The 19,729-nt window shown below is 31.6% G+C and overlaps 2 protein-coding genes across 3 annotated transcripts in view; one reads left to right on the top strand and one right to left on the bottom strand.

Moving 5' to 3' along the window:
- Window positions 1–12,678, top strand: part of LOC129911593 (LIM and SH3 domain protein Lasp) — a 51,070-nt gene extending 38,392 nt beyond the window's left edge. The window contains exons 3-7 of one of the 2 annotated variants that reach the window (XM_055989427.1): window positions 8,700–8,832; window positions 8,904–9,039; window positions 9,330–10,532; window positions 10,795–11,102; window positions 12,197–12,678. In XM_055989427.1, the coding sequence (XP_055845402.1) occupies window positions 8,700–8,832; window positions 8,904–9,039; window positions 9,330–10,532; window positions 10,795–11,102; window positions 12,197–12,376 (1,960 nt within the window). In that variant the 3' untranslated portion in view covers window positions 12,377–12,678. The remainder of the gene's footprint in view (window positions 1–8,699; window positions 8,833–8,903; window positions 9,040–9,329; window positions 10,533–10,794; window positions 11,103–12,196) is intronic. The other variant, XM_055989429.1, reaches the window with a different exon arrangement.
- Window positions 12,679–13,565: 887 nt separating this feature from the next.
- LOC129911594 (coiled-coil domain-containing protein 13) lies at window positions 13,566–16,808 on the bottom strand. The gene is made up of 5 exons (XM_055989430.1): window positions 16,583–16,808; window positions 15,449–16,525; window positions 15,215–15,383; window positions 13,869–14,067; window positions 13,566–13,804 (listed from the first exon to the last, which is right to left on the bottom strand). The coding sequence occupies exons 1-5, from the start codon at window positions 16,700–16,702 to the stop codon at window positions 13,633–13,635; spliced, it is 1,737 nt and encodes a 578-aa protein (XP_055845405.1). The 5' UTR covers window positions 16,703–16,808; the 3' UTR covers window positions 13,566–13,632.
- Between the last annotated feature and the right edge of the window lie 2,921 nt (window positions 16,809–19,729).

Here is a 19,729-nt window from a genome sequence, read left to right as displayed (position 1 = left end):
CAATGTTTTATAGAGATCAGTGGTTCCACTAAAAATCGCTGGCGAAGTACTAGAAGTGCTTTTCAAGCTCCAAATGAATAGGAATGGAAACTACATTGAAAGTTGGGTTACGTTTCAAGTGGTAGATGGCGTGGAAAGCTATTTCCCAAGTCCCAAAAAGCTACCTTTTTATTGTAGACTGGCGAATTTCAAATGCGCCATGGGTGGCGAAAAAATGAACTAAACTTCCAGTAGTGACACAAACGATCTCCACGATGTTTTTTGAAATTATAACAAATTATAAATGTTAACAAAAACAAAAAAGAACTTTCTAACATTTATCTTTAATTCCAGCTCTGACGTCAACCGCTTTTAAGTAAATTGTTATATATCGCCCTTTTAAACGTCAAAATATCTACTTTGATGAATTTGACATTTACAGGGCTGTTCTAATTTCCATTCGAATTTTTTTCTCCCGTTTTCGAATTTTAGCTGCTCCGAATTCCGTATTCGAGCACATTTCGCGGATTCCAAGACGTTTCGAAAAAAGAACGGATCTACAATCCCAAAATTTTTTGCCGTTTTCAATCCGGGTAGCAATTTGCTACCCAATGTTTTCCAACAAAAAAGTCAAATAGAAATCAGAACAACCGTTTTCAATCCGTACTGATGCAATTTTCTTTTTCGTTTTCAAATTCGAACGAATATTAGAACAGTCGTGTTAGTTACAGATTGGAAATTTATGGAAAACGTGTTAATTTTTTTTTAAATAAAAAAAAGCTTGAACATCTTTCTTAAAACCCTCAGCAACTATGAAGTAACATTATACATTAGATAACCATTTCACTTCAAAAATTAAACAAAAATAAAATGTGCACTTCACAGCGGTTTAAATCTTTGGATGTAAATCCTCAGAAACCCACTAGACACTTCAGAGACAAAGTAAATTAAAAGCATTCAAGCTTTATATGATTCCATTCTTTGATAACTGAATTTGTTCTTCGTTCATTTATTTATATGAACATTATTTCAAAAGTGTTATTCTTTTTTATAGTCCTCTCCACTCCTATAACTAAGTGAATGACACTTTGTGACCGCAATTGTAATGTACGAATGCTTAATTCTATTGATTCAGAGAAAGAGTATACTTGTTAAATATTGCAAACTTAATTCCTACCCTACATCTCACTGCTCAATGCTCACGTGAAAGAAAGAAACTAGGTCTGTATCGTGCAACAAGCCCAAGTCCCAGTCCCAGTCGTCGATGTCGTCAATTGCCGCCGCGATATTTTACCGGCACTAACAACGACCTTGTATTTCAGTTTATTCTACTTTTTCTATATATTCGAACCGTATACACTAATGCCATGATTGGTGTCAACCTAACATGAAATCAGTTACACAAATTTTTTTTTCAAAGGTCATCGAGAGAGTCTATTTGTAAATCAAAATCACAAAGGAACAAAAACATTTTAATCTGATACTAACTGTTACTGTTAAATAGCCTTTGCTTTGGTTTGAAAATATTTTCAGGGAATGGCATCAAAAGAAAACTGATTGTAATGGAGAGAAGAAAAAGTCTTATGGACATGGTTTTTGTTTTGTTGTGGTTTTGTTAAAAAAAAATGTATTCATTGAACACAAGATAATTAAAATGGCATTGATTTTGCTTAGAATATTGAAAAATAATGAAATAAATAGAGGGGTAGTTTCATGTCTTTCATAGAAATGCAATTCTATTAAAACGACGAGGATTGATACGTAAGCGGGGTTGCGAAATCAGCTCAACATTTATTTTTAAATAAGTTGTCAGTAGCCCGGGAAAATTAGTAAATCAAATCGCATTTTTGGCGGAACAAATTTCTTTTCTTGGGTGTACCTATGTATGTTCTTATCATAAAAGTCAATTTGTTGGGATGATAGGATGTCGGGAGCACCCGCTTTTGGTATCCTTGGTTGGTACTTAATGCTGTTATTTGATGGCTGCATTTTTACTCATTTTAATTAAGAATGACCAAGGATAGACTTATTCACAATGAAATTATCTAAAAAATGATGTACAAACGAATGAGTTAATTAAATTCAATTCTATAGTTGGTCAGTGCAGATTTGTGTCGCAAGGTGAGAACAAAAGGACATTTTTTCAAATATCTGACGAGCTTTTGGTTTGTTTGGGCAATTCTTCAAAAATGAATTGAATCACTTTTAATCATCTTTTAAATGAGCTCTTAATCGTTGTTGTAACCAACATATTGTAGAAGCAACCTTACGTGCGTCAAAGTCAAGATATAAGATGTTTCAACATATCGCGAATTTCAATAGTTCAAATAAATAAACAAACAAAAAACTGAACACAAAAGTCTCCAAAAAATAACGGCTTAAACAGCTCATTTCTTGAGTTTTACTAATCGCATTGCCAAAGATGAGGTGTTCAGATTTAGAAAAAATGACAGAGCCTTTTAACGTTAAGAATGGAATACTCGCACGTAATTTAACCACCCCCCCCCTCCCCCCCGAAAACCATATGAAGCTCAAAACTAAAGTTTTCAAACTTTTAAACTCGATTTTAGGACACATATAAAAACTAAAACTGCTAACTTATATTTTGGGAGCAACCGACCTCCCCCTCTCCCGCCTGGGTACGATTTTGTCTCTTAATCAAGTGAGACGTCAAAACAAACTGAGATATTTCCAACCAGATACCTATTCTTTTTTTTCGTTTTCTTACATTCCGCAGCCGATATCTTTTGATCAAAGTCTCTAAATTGGTTTTGGATTAAAGATATGATTTCACAAACAACTGGCCTATACATTCAGGTAAAAAAATTACAAATTTATTTTTTTCATATTTTCTAAAAAAATCCAAGGGGTACCCCTTGTCAAAAAAAAAAATGCTTTTTCAAAAATGTCCACCAAATCCATCAAGTGAAACATCAAAAGAAAGGTCTCTTTGAGCTCTATTCATAACTGAAAACTTAAAGTTTCTTGGATTTCTGCTTTCTGAGTTATTTGCATCTAAACCTTTTTATTTTCTTTCATTCGGAGACAGATTTGCAGATATCTGCGGACCAAAGTTTTGAAACAAGTTTTGTTTACAGTAGGAGTTCACAGTGAACACACCTATGTATGCATTTAGGTAAAAAAAAACATAATTTTTTTTTTTAATTTTCTTTTTGGGCTCTGGCATCCGTTGATGGTCCCGAAGCCCCCTTTGTTCCAAATGTATAAACCACCCTGAAAATTGGCTTTTACATCAGACGATTTTTCCAAAAGCGACTGTCGTTGTAATCGTGTTAGAAGGGCTTTCCGGTGAAATAAGATCCACGTGATTACAACAAAGAAAAAAAACGTTATTCGAAAAATTGTTGACTGGAAATACGTAGCTACACGGGGACTATAGAGGTGTTTGTATACAAGAGCAAAAAGATAATCTTTCATTCAATATTCTGGGATGGAAGTTCATCAAATATGCTTTCTTTTAAATGTTTGTGATGTATTCACCACTGACCTAAAAAATTACGAATTCTTTATGTCAAAATCAAAAAACAACATAAAAAGCAAAAGCAAAAAGAACTCAAATTTCATAGCGTCGATTTCATTTCAAACAATACAACCGCTTACCTACATATTAAACACACCACAAAGTCCAATTCTTGATCATTAAAGTCTACACACAAAATAAAAACAACCAACTGTCAAACTTACATAATAACACCGATCTCATATTTCATTTTCATTTGGTTATTCAAATTCCAATGACAATAAAATGTGTACAGCAAAGAGAGGCGCCAACATCCTGTTTAGGCTCGAATTGAACAAACGAAAAAAAAAGAACAAAGTTGAAGTTATGCTATGACATCACCTCAAAATGACACATTTCTCCTGTTACATCAGCTTTAACGCAAGCATAATAAAACGAATAAAAAAAAAAGACATACGTTTGTATATACCATTATATAAATGAAAACAAATTTGTTTTTGTTAATGTTTTCATTTCGTTTTAATTGACCGTTCCGCTAAAGTTCGTTTCGAAAAACCTTCACGTGATGACCATAGCTAAACCAAAGCATAAACAAAATGTAAACATGCAAAAGTAATGACAAACTTCAAAGCGTACGCGATCACTAGGAATGTTTGAATGTCTTCCATTTGGTGAATGAACAACAAACTTAAATATTGTGGTGAATCATCTTTTATAGAATATCATTTTTCAGACATTTAGCAAACGATCACAATAATTATAGTTTTTTTTGTTTAAGCTGAATTGCTGAATAAATTAACATTCAATCGATGATGTCTGATTTTTTTTTCCAATTTGAAGTTAGTACCTACATACATCACGTAATTCAAGTCTGTTTTTTTCCCATTAAAGTAGAAAATAAAATCAAATAAAAGTGATAACGATTCGATTATGAAATCATCGCTAATCCAAATTAAGAATGTCAATATGTAACGTCAACAAACGTCAACTGTTGCAATAATAACAAACCGTAATAAAGGCCAAACGTGTTATCGTTTTGTTTTTTTTTATTATATTCCCATATCGAGTAGCAAGTGTCTTTACTGACAAGAGAACGATAACATTGCACATACAGTAAAATCTCTCGTTGGAGATAACTACCAGAGGTGCGTTCTTTTTCTAACAATAGTCAACTATCGTTGTTATGTCAAAAAATATTGTTAATGTGTCATTGTTAGAAATTGTTGGGTTTTTTACAAATCATTTAGGAACGATTTATTGTTAGATATTGTTAAACTGTCAAACACAAAAAAAAATAGTTTTGAAAATATTTTTATTTGCATAATTATAACAAAAATAATGTTTTTTTAGTCAAAATAAATTGTCTTGCATCATAAAATTGCAAAACTCTGTTTTTATTTTCATTTTATTCCGCTTATTTCCAAAAGAAAAAAATCCTTAAGTTGGTTTTGTAAACAAAACATCCACTTTGACACATCAACAATCTCATGAGTGTTCAACTCATATCATAGAGGTGAGTTGGAAATAGTTACGATTTGTAACTATTTGACACTTGAAAACGAGTTTAGGAACGATGTTCATCTGTCAAATAGTTACAAATCGTAACTATTTTGTAGTTTAGGAACGACAAATGTTAACAATAGTTAACAATAGTTAACTATTGTTAGAAAAAGAACGCACCTCAGCTATATATATATATCTCTGATTGAAAGCTCTCTCTCATGGAATGACACTTCATATTTCACAAAATGTATGATCCTTTAAATCGAAATTCTCTTAATCAAATTTGAACGGGTTTGCAATTTTAGCTTAAGTTGGATAACTTTTTAAACTTCAGAGAAAAATGGCGCAGTGTTAACTTTACTGCTGGTGTATTTAACTTTATTTCTGGTATATTTAACTAATTTTTGCATTTTAACACTTTTCTGTAAAAACGTTAAATACATATAACGTAATGCTAGTTCGTGGTCATTTAACAAAAATTGAGTAGGTACTGGAAGCTAGTATGAAAAAAATATGGCACCTTATTTGCTTTGACATATCGGAAATTTTAAAAATAACGTTATGTAAAGCATCAAATTCATACAATTCAAGCATACAAATTCAAGATTTTTTTTTTATTTTTTTGAAAAATAATTTTTTTTTTAACTTATCAATGAATTAAGTTCAAATTTTTTTTTTTATTATGTCGATTAACATTTCATTTCTATGTACATGCCAATTTTTTGGAAAGTATTTGAAAATTTTTTTATACATAAAAAACTATATATTTTTTTTCGATACAAGAAATTTTACGGTATGCTTTGGTATTATTGGTATCGTTTGGAGGTCAAGAGAGATTTTACTGTTATCTATTTAGAAAAAAAAAATGACTTAAAAAAAGGTTTATCGCCGACAAATTTTATTTTTAACTTTTCAAATGTTTATTCTATTAATTTATTTACTGCTCCTCCGTTCCAAATGAACGACAAGACATGCAATAATTGCAAGTCAATGTTTTAAGTCACATCATGTTGTATATGTATGGTTGATGATGGATGAAAACAAAAATGAGACAGTGTAAAAATTCTAGGGTAGGAGGATAAATAATTAATAAGTCTATGATTGAAGATAATAACGTAACGTTATTAAAAATATATATTACGCTGATTTTGCAGACCACACGGAGTCGCAGATGCAATTGAATATAATGATGACTGATAACGATGATAATGATAAGTAATTTGCAATTAACTAAAATTATGTCATGGTTTGTTTTGTTAAGTTAAATGCAACGATTGTATAAAAAGCTAAAATAAATTATTGAAAATTTATTTCTAATTAACAACTTTGCTAGGGAACATAGTTATTTCTCAATTTAAATAGTTTTTGAGGAGAGAATACTATCGGATAAGGTTTGAATTTTCTAGCAATAAGAAGCTTGTCCTACAACAACTAATCACATTTTTCTTCTTCAAAACAACCTCGTAGAATTGACATATCAAAGATTTTTTACTAACATCTATTGGATTAAGCGCTATAAAAAAAAACTATTTTTGAAAGTAAAGTAAAACAAACACCATAAAAGTATGTCTTGTGTATTTTGCCAACAGAGCCCTTATCTCCACAAGCCACTCCATTTGATTGATAAGCTTTTGCTTTTTATCACAAGTTGGTCGAATTTTGTCCGATAAGAATTCAAAAATTATTATAGTCAAATTCAAGAGATAAAGCTTTGCTTTTGCAAAAAATCTACAGTTTTTCAGAAATGACTAAATATAAATTCATCAACTACCATAAAACGCACCATAAAACGCAAGTGATATTTTATTTTTCACCTGTTCATATCTTATTTGTTCTAGTTTAGCACCCTACTTACTCTGTTTATCATTGCTTTTATTTATTCTAGTAAAAAAAAAAACAAGGCGCAAACACTATTATGATTGAACATTTCAGTTTGGAAATATTATTTCATCATAATAATTGTTTGCAGAACCTTATCAAAACATATCTATTGTGCAGTAATCTGATTAGATACAGAAGTGAGTGGTTTAAAAAAAAATTGTAACACAATCACAAGTTTAATTATAACAAATACAGCAGTTGTTACCTTTTCGAAACAAAAACCAAATATAGGTCGTTATTGTATTAATTATGAGTACACTGAATTTACTAATAGATCTTTATTGAGGTTGTTAAAGGGTCCAAAAGTTGGTAATATAGAATGCTAGGAAAATATCAAAATGATTTGATAAATTATTGACTATGATCATGAAAGCAAACCGAATATGATAGTACTGGAGATTAGGAAACTAAAAAAAAGACGTTTTTGACATGCTTTTCAACTCAGTAAATTAATGTCCCTTCAAAAAATTTTTACTTAAAACCGTTTGTTCTTTTTATTTTAATAAAGAATATAGATATAGTTATGTTATGTTTAGGCTGACCGAATAGAGTAGACTGAATACGCCAAAATTAAAGCTTAATTAAAGCAATTATCGTGTCATAGGGAAAAAGGGCGAAGAACTCAGGGAATTGCTAAGTTAACTTTCTAATTTAACACGTGCAGGTTATGCCTGGAGGTGTAAGTCCTTCAAGATCAACCACAAAATGCATAAATCTAAATTTCGATATGTTCATTTGCACTCTACGATAACCAAAAATAAATTAATTAATATGCTTCCCTTGCATGGAAAAATTCTTCAAAAAGTGGTGAAAGTACAACTTGAAACATACATAGAAGATAAGCTTTCGAGACAGTTGATAGAAAAATATTATTGAAAAAGCTATTTCAATACGGCATAAAAGGAGTTGAACATGAATGGTTCCAATCATATGTGGAGGGACGTATACAAACAGTGAAACCTATATGTATACATTAATGTATGAAATTCTAATAAAGTAGCTTTCCATTGTAACGTAGATGAAATTTTTACATGTCTTTTAGTGTTTGAAATAGATTTCAAGTGCCCTAACAATTTTTAGATCGATTTGAACACTTAGAAATAATTTAAGATTATCCCTTCTATGTAATGAAGCGTCCACAAGTCTCAGTTTAACAAATATACCTAGTTACCATAAATTAGATACATATGTTACGTAACGTAAACGACATTAAGTCAACCACGTTTAAGCGTTTATTTTTACTTAAAACTTGATAAAAGTTTGGCTGGGTGAATATCGATTCAGGATTTAAGTTCGCAAATATTGTTTACTCTTGACAAAGAGTTATCTGCCTCAAAAGAAGTTTTTCATTGCAATAAATCCCATCTATTACTCTTTTTCCTAATTATAAAAAGTTACCATTTTTCATGGAATGTCCCTAATAGCGAACTTAGCTAAATAATCTAATCTAATCAAACGGAGGATCAATGGCAAGAGAGAAATGGCTCAAGAAGCTAAGGATTGCTGGTTCAACCTTGATGGTGGGCATTTTATTTTTATTATTATATTCCAAGTTTACTGTGTTTTTGAGAACCTCACCGAAATTCATTGTTTGGAAATAATTCAATTGTTAAACAGAAAAAAGCCAAGCAAATATAAAAAGTCTCAATCAGTGGAATTGACTTCAGGTCTATGTTGTTCATTGTCATCGCGAAAGCTTAAATAAATTTGATTATTTGAATCATGATCTCGGAATATTCCTACAAAAAGTTTTTGTTTTTTCTTTCTTTACATTTAATACTTTACAATGAACTCATATCATAAATTAATGTATTATTATCTTCTATTTGATGTATTTATTATATTCTATTTATAGGCACATTCCAAAAGCGAAAGCAACAGCAATCGCCGATACACCCGAATTGAAAAGAATAGCAGAAAATACAAAAATCCAATCAAATGTGAAATATCATGCTGATTTTGAGAAAGCTAAGGGAAAATTCACACAGGTTATTTTAAAATCTTATACAAAATTATTTTACTTATACTAATTATTTTACTAACTCTCGAATTCTAACAGGTTGCAGATGATCCCGAAACCCTTCGAATTAAACAAAATACGAAAATCATATCAAATGTTGCCTATCATGGTGATTTGGAAAAGAAAGCAGCCATGGAAAAGCAAAGAGAAACAGCTGAAGTGGGTGATACCAGAGGTAAACTATACATAGGACTTCTAATTAAAATTAAAAAAAAAAAAACTGATCATTTCAATCACAATTCCATCTAAGCTAAAAAAATGTGTACTTTGTCAAAAAATATGTGATGTTGCATTGCTATATTTGGGCTTTTAAAACAAAATTAATTAAATTTGATGGTATTTTATCAAGGCTAAACAAATTATTTATTTAACATTATTATTTATTTTATTTTTTAAATTAACTTAAGGCTAAAAATAATAATTTTATTGTAATATTCCCTCCTGCCAACCTCAAATATCCCACAGACCAAGAATCTGAATATTTCTCTGAGACTCTTGCGGCCGAACAATTATCACAATATGCCCCACTACCACCACATCCACCACAACAAACATTGCCACCACCACCAATACACCACCAACAGCAAAATACTGCTTCAATAACACCAAGTAATCAAGCGGCGCAAATATCCCCCCAATCATATAGTAGCCAACCTCTCCCATCATCATCCTCATCACCGCCGTCTTCTTTAAATCAAAGAAATCAGCAACAACAGCAATTACAACAGCAGGTACAACAACACTATCAGCAACCAATGTCAGCACAAATAATCAAAACAAATGCACAAAACAACACACAACAAATTTACTCTCACCAACAACAGCATTATCCACAACAACCTATAAAACAACCAACCCAACAACAACAGCAGCAACAACAACAGCCTCCAACAAAGCAGACATCACATTTGTATCCGCATCACGCACAACAACCATCACATACAATGACCAATAGCACCAGTGCCGTTGGAAGCAACAACGATAACTATCAACAACAACAACAGCAGCAACAACAACTTGTTGCCACGAACAACTACAATCAGCTAAGGTCTTCGATTTTGCAGAATTCTCACAATCCAACTGGTGGATACCAAGTGGACTCTGCATCGGGATACTATGACCAATACGACAACTATGCTCGGCCAGCACCAACAAAACAACCACATCAACAACAACAATCCTACACCAACAACAATATGAGTGGATATGGCAACCCTAACTCAAACTTGGCCCCACCGCAAAAACACCAACACAACAACTATGGCTATCAGCAGCAAGCAACTCAACAATTCATCAATAGTCAGCAGCAAACAGCAGCAGCTTACAACAATTACAACAATTCACCAACGCCAAACAATTCGACTGGTACGACTAATGGGGGCTTAAATGTTAATGGTAGTGGCAATCGCATGATGGGGGTTAATAATGCTGGTTCAGGTGTTGGTACTGGTGGTAGTGGTAGTGGCGGTGGGGGCATACTAAGTGGTGGTGGTATTGGGGTATTAAACAGCACGGCAGCAGGAACGGCACCAACACCCGGTGGTGGTGGTGGGGGCGGTAGCATTGGTAAAATAGCTGACTACGATCCACTTACCGATGGTCCACGAAATATACCGAACACGACACGACCCAGCACAACACTTATCTATAGTTCTGATCGTGGATCAGGTAAGTTCACACCTCTATCTTGCCTGATTTGATTTTGTTTTTATTCATATAAGTAATTGTATATTTTTGTTGTGTCCTTTGTTTACCCGGCTTAAAATAATTTGTTCCATTAGTTCAAGAAAACATTCTATTTGTTTCATTTTTGTATGTTTTGTTTTGTACTTTTTAAAATGAGGAATTTTTATTTATGGTGGCACAAGTTTGAATGAAAATTCCCCCCAATTGAATCAAATTTTAATATTAAATTTGTTTTTGTATTTAGTGAGTAATGCTTATCCTAAACGAGTTGGATCGATTGCTGATATTGATCCTGCTAATGGAGTTTATGGTTCATTGACGGAATCACAAGCGGCCCAACAGCAACACCAACAACAACAATACTATCAACAACAATTGCATTTACTACAACAGCAACAACAACATCATCAGAATCAAGTAAGGCAACATCAACAACAACAGCAACAACTACAGCAACAACAACAGCAGCAACAACAGCAAGCACATCAGCATCATCATCAACAGCAACAACAACAACAGCAACATCAGCTAGCGCAAAACAAGCAAAATATGGTGAGTTGAATATTGTAAAGGATAAATTTATATAAAATGTCTGTTCAAAATCATTCTAGAAACATACAAATTAATCTTAGAGCGTTTTTCATTGTAAACTGAAAGACCTCATATCAGTTAACTAGCTAGCCCTTTGGGGTCACCCGTTTTTCTTGCCGAGGGCTGAGCTTTGTACCTAACATTTTTTTTTAATAAACTTAAACACTTCCGTCAACACTTGAATTTTTTTTTTATGAAAAAGTATAACCATCTACGTTTATTACTTGAAGGTTTAATTTTTGGTAAAACCTCAAAAATTTTAAATGAAGAAAATCTCAAAAACGTAGTACTCATAATAGAAAATTTCTTTCTTCAGATTATATTATTAATCTTTAATGTTTAATTTTCTTGGCAAAAAAAAAATTGTTTTGTTCGATATTGTTCCTGTCCCTTAGAAGGTTTGAGATTGTTCGAAAATGTTTTGAATTTGAAAACTGTTCCTTTTATTTTTATTGTGAGATAAAGTGAGAATTTCAGGAAAGTATTAAATTTTTTTTAAATTACGGTGTAAAAGTAATATTTCATAAAGTTCGTAATATTTATACACTTGATTTTATCGGAATTAAAAAAAAACCCTTTCACCTAAAATCTTTCTTGGTTTTTGTTGTAAATGAAACTTTTCCAAACAAGTTTTACGCTCTTGCCCTGCTACTAGTTAGTATTTATATAGTATGGATCTGGTATTTGCTAGTACATTTAAGTTGGCAGTCTTACGCTGATGACAAATAGAACGCAACTTATCTAATTTCCTCCGATACATATTGCACAATTTTGCATGATCGGAAACTGCATTAACTTATAAGATAGTCATAATCCGGGTCTCTGATTGGTTAGCTGGCAAAAAAAAATCATTTCCAATTTAAGCAATGTTATTATAAGTTAACTGGAAAGTTAACCAAAAAAACTCAATATTTGTAACGTCTTGGTTATGATTTTGTTAAGTTAATTGATTAAAAAGGCCATACACTTATGTGTCAAATGCTTCAATTAAATGAAGTGATTTTTTTATAAATTCTAATAGCTAATCATTCTTTTATTTTTATCTATAATTCAAGCGAGTGTATCGCGCACTCTATGACTACGAGGCACAGGATACGGATGAAGTTAGTTTCCGAGAAGGTGATGTTATTTTCGAAGTCGATTCCATTGATTCTGGCTGGATGACAGGCAAAGTGGAACGAACTGGTAAAACTGGTATGCTGCCAGCTAATTATGTAGAACAAGCAGTAATCTAATTAAAAGTATGGATACATACATATAATTTATGTATTTATATTTATATAAATTTTATATAAACACAAAATATAAGCAAACAATATTTCACAAACTTATTTATAAATAAAATAAAAATTAAATGAACACAATTAAAAACAAAAAAAAAATTGTTTAAAAATGATGTTAAAAATAAAAAGAATTATAAAAAAAATAAATAAAATCACACCGAAATGAAGAAAACACATTTACTCGTATGAATAAATTTTATTGAAATTAACCAATAAACCTATGAAAATTGAAAATGATAACAATGAAATATATATAAAAAAAAGAAATGAAAAATATTTCATCAACATATCAATTAACAAATTAAATTTCAAAAATAAAATATTTATATTTATGAAAAAAAAACTAAAGCAATATAAAAAAATCGTTTATTTAAACAAAACAAATTGTTAAAACTAAATAATTTATATGTACATGCATTTTGTTGAATAATATTCACTAAATATTTATTTTGTATTTTTATTTTGTATGAATATTTTTTTTTTGTATGAATGTCTTCGAGAGTTAAAATCAGATTTTAACTCTTTTTTTTCTGTCGTAAAATTTATAGCAACATATATGACATCAAATATGTACATACATGAATTATCTGAAATTTAAAAACGTATTACATATGTCAGTTAAATGAAAAAAAAAATCTTTTTAATTGGTTTTTTAATTCACTTCCTCTTATGCATCACAATTTTCAAATTTTACTTTTTTTCTTATCTCCTCCATTCAAGCTTCAAACTTTTGAGTTATTTATATAATTTTGCTTAACATTATTCTGTAGCCGTAAACAAAGTATATTTAATAAAAAAATAATTAAGTGCCTTCTGTTGCAATAATAAGTAATGCGAACCTAAAATCAAAATAATTAAGTATAAAATATATTAAATAAATGAATTTTGTTTCTTTTAATTTTTATAAAAATTTAAAAGTAAAAAAACAACCAACACACAACCTATAACTTTAAAAAAATAATCTAAGCAAATACAAGAAATAGCTTCCATTAAAAAAAAACCTAAATTGATTTTTTAAAATCAGTTAAGTATAACAAATAAAATTGTAATATAGTCATCAAAAAAAAAAAATAATAATATTTTATTTAACTACAAAATCCCTTGTATAAGATATTTTTAGTTATTATATCAAGATCAACCGAAATAAAAATGATAACATTGATATTTTGAAAAATATACATTTTGAATTATTTGATTTTTTTCTTTGTTTATTTCAATTCGGATGAAGATTTATTTTTAATTTGGTGAATTGTATCAAGAAGAACAGATTTGGACATTTTAATTATGTTTTCAAATGTTTTCGTATCACTTTGTTTTTCTTCGTTTAAATAGTTGAGTTTGTCTTCGAGAATTGTAATTTTTTCTTTAGATATTTCCAATCTTATTTAAAAGTAAAATTAATTAAATGTAAGTAAATGTAATGCTTTTGAAAACTGTATCTCACTTGTTTCTTAATTCTTCAATTTCGTAAATCTTAGATTGATCTTCGCAGCTATTAGATGGAATATCAGCGTTGGATGTATTTTCAAAAACAAACGATGGCACTATGCAAGTATTGCTGTTAATGTTGCTGGTATATTCAGAAATTCGTTGGGAACGTCTTTTCTTTTCCATTTGCCAATCATGTTCTTTTTCGAGATCACCTTTGCAACAGTGTTTGAAATGAAAGTAAAGTTTTTAAACTTGTAGGCATGTTGTATCACTCAAAATCTATAGAAATATTTTTTATAAAAATAAAATTCACGTCATAGCTCCATTCGCGTTCAAAATAAAATGCACGACTGGAGTTAACAGACTTACCCATAGGATTCAAGTTAAATTTTTAAAAATTTAAATACAAAATTGATAAATGTGAATAAAAAAAGGAATACCATGAAATTCGTTCTTCCAAGAAAAAAATACTTTTAGGACACATTTAAAAAAAAATTCGGAATTCTTATACCTAGTCGTTTTTTTTAGAAACCAAAGTGAATTTCAATAAAAAAAAATAAAAAAGAACTCCTAAATCAGGGGTCGAACTACGGCATACATTCGTTAACGTTTTGACTATTGCCCTCTCTATTTTATCAGAAGAAAATGATATAGACATAAAGCGTCAATACGTTAACTTACGTATGCCGTAGTTCGACCCCAGCTACATTTGCGTAAAAATCGGCCTTATTTTAATTATTTTTTTTTTATCTGAGATTTGCTACGAATCCCGAAAAAAAACATCACAGAATCCGTTTGTAATTAATTTTCCACTAAGACAGAATTCTGTAGCAAATTTCCGATACGGATGGAATTCGTGATATAGCCGATTATGAACGGACTCTTTGATTCAAAAAATGATCGAAATTTATAAAAAGTAATTATTAGAGCAATTGAAATTTTGACCTATAAATTGGGCAAACGGGACTCAGCAATGATCATTATAGTCTCCCTCATCGAGATTAAGAAAATTGCCCCGCCTTCTTGAACTTAGGCAAATAAAACCCTTCCTAAGTACAATTTTCGTTTATCTCGAAGCCACCAACACAACCCACTTATTTGTTTAACCCTTTTTTTTCATGTTTTATGTTGGTCAACATAAAGAAGAACAATATTAAAAAATGGCGGCAACCCTGAGAAGCGTTCAGTTTTAAGATACCAGTTGTCAGTCACATGACAAACATGATGCAAACTACGATTAAAACTGAAAGGCAGCCACTCCCAATGCTGCATCCAAATTTTGCTGACGTCACAACTTTTTCCAGATTTTTCAATTCTTTTGCCTATGCAAATTATATAATACAATTCAAATCAACTCACGTATTTTGCCTTCCAGTCGACATATTTTAATCTTCTGCTTAGAAATTTGGTTAACGAGATCAAGAATCTTCATCCTTTCTGCATCCAATCTCTGATTCATCGTTTTGTTCAATGCCAACAAATTATTTTTCTCAGACTCCAGTGCATCGATTAGTCCTGTAAATTCTTCCTAAATAATAAAGAGCAAACCAATCTATAAAATATTATATTATGTTTTTTAAATAGTAATTTCACCTTTTTAAAATCTCTACACTCAAACAAATAATCTCCACAAATTGATTTTAAATCTTTCTCTAGCTTTCTTATAGTCTCATTCAAATGTCCAATATGATTCTCCCTTCTCTCCAACTCAGCTTGAAGATTCTCAACTTTTATTTGCATTTCTTCTCGATGAAATTCAAAGTCAGCACGATACTTTTGTGTATCGGTTATTTGTTTTTGTAAGTCAGATATTCTGTTCTCGTAGTGGAACTTTTGAATATCAAGTCTTTCTTTAAGAGTTGCAATGGTATTATCACTACTCTTCCCCATAGATTCTAAGTTTGTGCATTTTTCTTTCAATTTTGTAACATCGGCAACAAGATTTGTGTTGCGAGCTTTTGAAGCTGCAATTTTTTGATTTTGCTCATCTATGTGAGCTGTTAGGGCTTCGATGTCTTTTTTAAGACCTTCAATCTCAATACGATGGTAAATTTGATCTCTACGAACAGGTGGTTCATCTGGATAATCTTCGGACCAACCAAATTTACTCCTAACATTTTCTAACTGAGCCTTAAGTTCATTGATTTTTAACTGTAAACTAAGAATTTGTTGAGCTCGACCCCGCCAGTTTGTACCGGCGGCAGCCAAGATATTCAAATTTATATGTTCTCCAATTTCTTGTTGAATACATTTTTGAGCCAATTTTAAATGGTTTTTAAGTTCGACATTTTGATTCAAACTGTCGAAGAGTTTTTGCTTTGTTTGAGTCAGTTTTGACTGCAAAACTTCAAAAGGTCCATCAAGCTTCTTAGGAATGGGTTCTTTCTGTTTTTCAACAGCTTTTTTCAATTCTATTTCTAATGCCTGGACTTTTGATTCAAGTTTCATGTTTTTATTCTTGACATAGTCTATATCAACATGTAAATCATGATTTTTCTTTTTTAACTCAAATATCTTGGCATTGGAGATGTTAGAATTTTGTTTTAAATCATTAAAGCTAGAGGAATTTATAATCTCGTTGAGAGATTGTATGGATTTTTTCAAATCTTCAATTTCAGTATTTTTAACCGAAATTACATCTTCTAATGTTTGGTTTTCTTGTTTTACAGCCTGTAGAGAGAATAAATTTTTAAAATTTGCATGCAGAAAGCATAAATATTTTCTTACAGATAACTTCTTGCGAAGGACTTTTTTGACTTGGGGACTTTTTCGTTCGAAAAATATGGAATCTGTTAAGGAAACTGCATCTGTGAGTGTGGATCTATCTACTTTTTGAATTGTATCCATTTTTAAAATCCCAAGTTAAGAAAATCGTTTTTTCTGCTAAAATAAAAAAAATACAAACATTCAAATTCAAATATAATTACAGAAAAAACGATCAACTTGAACAGGTAAACCGGCTAGCTCACAATAGAAGTACAAAACGGAAGTACAAAGTATTGGATATCACAGTACTGTGCATAGAGGAAGGAATACCTAGAGAGCCGACTCGTACCCCCCTTGCCTAAAACACCCGCAAATTTAATTTCAGATAATTGGTATACATCTCTCTTATTTTTCTCTTGTTTTCCTATCTGTGAATACGCATTGTATATATATTCTTATAGTACTCTCATGAACTAGAATTTTCTGTTTTGCGTCGCCACCGCTGGGATCGCTAGTTTATTTTATGTTTGAACCTTATGCAGAAAATTGAAGTGCAGATCTACCAAAAGATGTCGCTAAAGTATTTTCATGGATTGATAGTACTATAGAAATATATATACAATGGAATACGTGTGCATTGTATATATATTCTTATAGTACTCTCATGAAGTAGAATTTTCTGTTTTGCGTCACCCATTGTATATATATTCTTATAGTACTCTCATGAAGTAGAATTTTCTATTTTGCGTCGCCACCGCTGGGATCGCTAGTTCATTTTATGTTTGAACCTTATGCAGAAAATTGAAGTGCAGACCTACCAAAAGATGTCGCTAAAGTATTTTCATGGATTGATAGTACTATAGAAATATATATACAATGGTCACCACCTCAGGGATCGCTAGTTTATTTTATGTTTGAACCTTATGCAGAAAATTGAAGTGCAGATCTACCAAAAGATGTCGCTAAAGTATTTTCATGGATTGATAGTACTATAGAAATATATATACAATGACGTGTCATTGTATATATATTCTTATAGTACTCTCATGAACTAGAATTTTCTGTTTTGCGTCGCCACCGCTGGGATCGCTAGTTTATTTTATGTTTGAACCTTATGCAGAAAATTGAAGTGCAGATCTACCAAAAGATGTCGCTAAAGTATTTTCATGGATTGATAGTACTATAGAAATATATATACAATGGACGTGTGAAAGCTATAATGTTCCTTTCACCAGTAGATGTCCTTACAAATTTTGAATTTAAACATGATTTTGGTTTGTACATGAACTTGAATAGCTCAAATAGCTCACTCCAGACACCCACCTTTCAATAAATATGTACAGAAATAAAAAAAAAGGTTCGTGTTTTGAATTTATTATATTATTTTTTTATGAATTTATTCCTCTACTGAGCACTTAAATTGTTTTTAATTGTTTTGAGCTCAACTCCACAGTTGAATGTGTTGGTGCCATTTAAAATGTACGGGAAAACTACCACATATAAGCACTGTGGAGTTTTTCCTCTCATTGCAGCTTGTAGGGTGGAAGAGAAAAACCAACCGAAGTCGCGTCTCTAGGTATTCCTTCCTCTATGGTACTGTGTTGGATATTTCTATTTTTCATAAAAAAAAGTCACAATGGACTTTATTTTATATGTAATTTTTTTGTATGAACAAAATTTTTGGATTATAAAAACTATTCAATTCAATTTTTGTATTCTTTTTCAAAGCAAGTTCGGGTTTTCATAGACCCTTAAAGTATAACAACAACGTCCACGTTTTGCAAAAAGTGGGAAATTTACAAAATTAAAGTATTTTTGTTTTTCTTCCTCTTCCGAGCGCCATGTCGTGTGCACAAAGCCAAAACCACGAATCTGCTAAATTGTAGTTTTGAGAAAAATGGTTTCAAATTTTTGGAAAATCATGCAATCTTATGGAAACGGAAATTGGTAGATTGAGATCGAGGCAGTGAATAGAGAGACCGATAACAAGTGAAATGACGCATTAAAGTGTAAATGTCCAAAAATGCAGATTCGTGGTTTTTTGCGTTGTCCCGACTACTAAAATTGTTTTTAGAACCAAAAAATACGCTTTCTGCATCATTGTTTTTCATTTTGGGGTCGGAAAACTGTCACAAAATGAGTTTGAAAATGTTCACTTTTTGACTTTTTGCTAAAAGTGCTCTTTGTAGTTATATGCCTTTACGCAAACGCAAACTAAGTCGACTCGTTTGAACATAAGTCAGCTATTACATGAAGCCTCAAGAGGCTTGACTCTTTTTTCTAATTTTCTTTTGATAATCATTCTGTGAGGCGCGTACTATTACACGATGCCTCTTGAGTCCAGGACTCAAATTTGACATTTCTCTTTTGATTTAAAATTTGTTGTTGTATTGCACCAAGAAGCAAAAAGAAATGAAAGAGAATGTTGAAAGAAGGAAAAGTGGAAAAAGAAACGTCAAAAAAGAGTCTCAGAATTCCGACCCACGACTCTCTGGTCTGATAATTTTTTGTTTCATCTTTTTTCTCTTTTGCGCTCATTACGTTTGAAAAGAGGCGCGCCTCTTGAGGCTTCATGTAATAGCTGACTAACCGCAGATTACTTAAGTGACAATCCTTACCGTTCGCGTACACTAAATCCGAATTATCGGCCGACATCGGGTCGGAACTACTCGGACGACTTTCTCGGACGATCGTCTGCGCAGTGTATGCATCTAGGACGTCGCTGCCGGTCTGTAGTCTGACTTTGCGAAACTTGAAGTGCATATAATAATTTTTTTCAATGGAATTTTTTGAAGAAATTTATATTTTTGAAAGTTCATACCGCCAATTGTTGGAAAGAAAAGGCTTTTAGCAATATCTATGTATAAATCAACCCGACACCGGACGAAAAATCCAAACAAGTTCGGATTATGCCGGTTGATCGGTTATTATCGGGCGTCAACGTACTACAACGGACGATGTCACTTTCAGTGGTGTACGCACTCTCTTTTCTTTCTATGTGCTTGGTTCTATCGGCCGAGTTCCACCGACAACGCCCGAGCATAATTCGGCCGATGACGGATTTGGTGTACGCGAGCCGTTATAGAATCGACTTTAGCCGTGCAACATATTGTGGTCAAGCCATGAGAAGTGAATAATACAGGTCGCTTCCACTGGGCATGAACGATG

Source organism: Episyrphus balteatus, chromosome 2, assembly GCF_945859705.1.
Source record: "Episyrphus balteatus chromosome 2, idEpiBalt1.1, whole genome shotgun sequence".
NCBI lineage: Eukaryota > Metazoa > Arthropoda > Insecta > Diptera > Syrphidae > Episyrphus > Episyrphus balteatus.
Note: the sequence above shows the minus strand (reverse complement) of the source record. Positions and strands in the feature narration are given on the sequence as shown.

Bases quoted from the DNA above. Each gene is read 5' to 3' on its own strand.
- LOC129911594 (XM_055989430.1), bottom strand. From the start codon at position 16,702: ATGGATACAATTCAAAAAGTAGATAGATCCACACTCACAGATGCAGTT. The intron at 16,526-16,582 runs GTAAGAAAATAT...TTCTCTCTACAG, and splicing joins TCCTTCGCAAGAAGTTATCT to GCTGTAAAACAAGAAAACCA. The intron at 13,805-13,868 runs GTGAGATACAGT...CTTTTAAATAAG, and splicing joins ATTGAAGAATTAAGAAACAA to ATTGGAAATATCTAAAGAAA.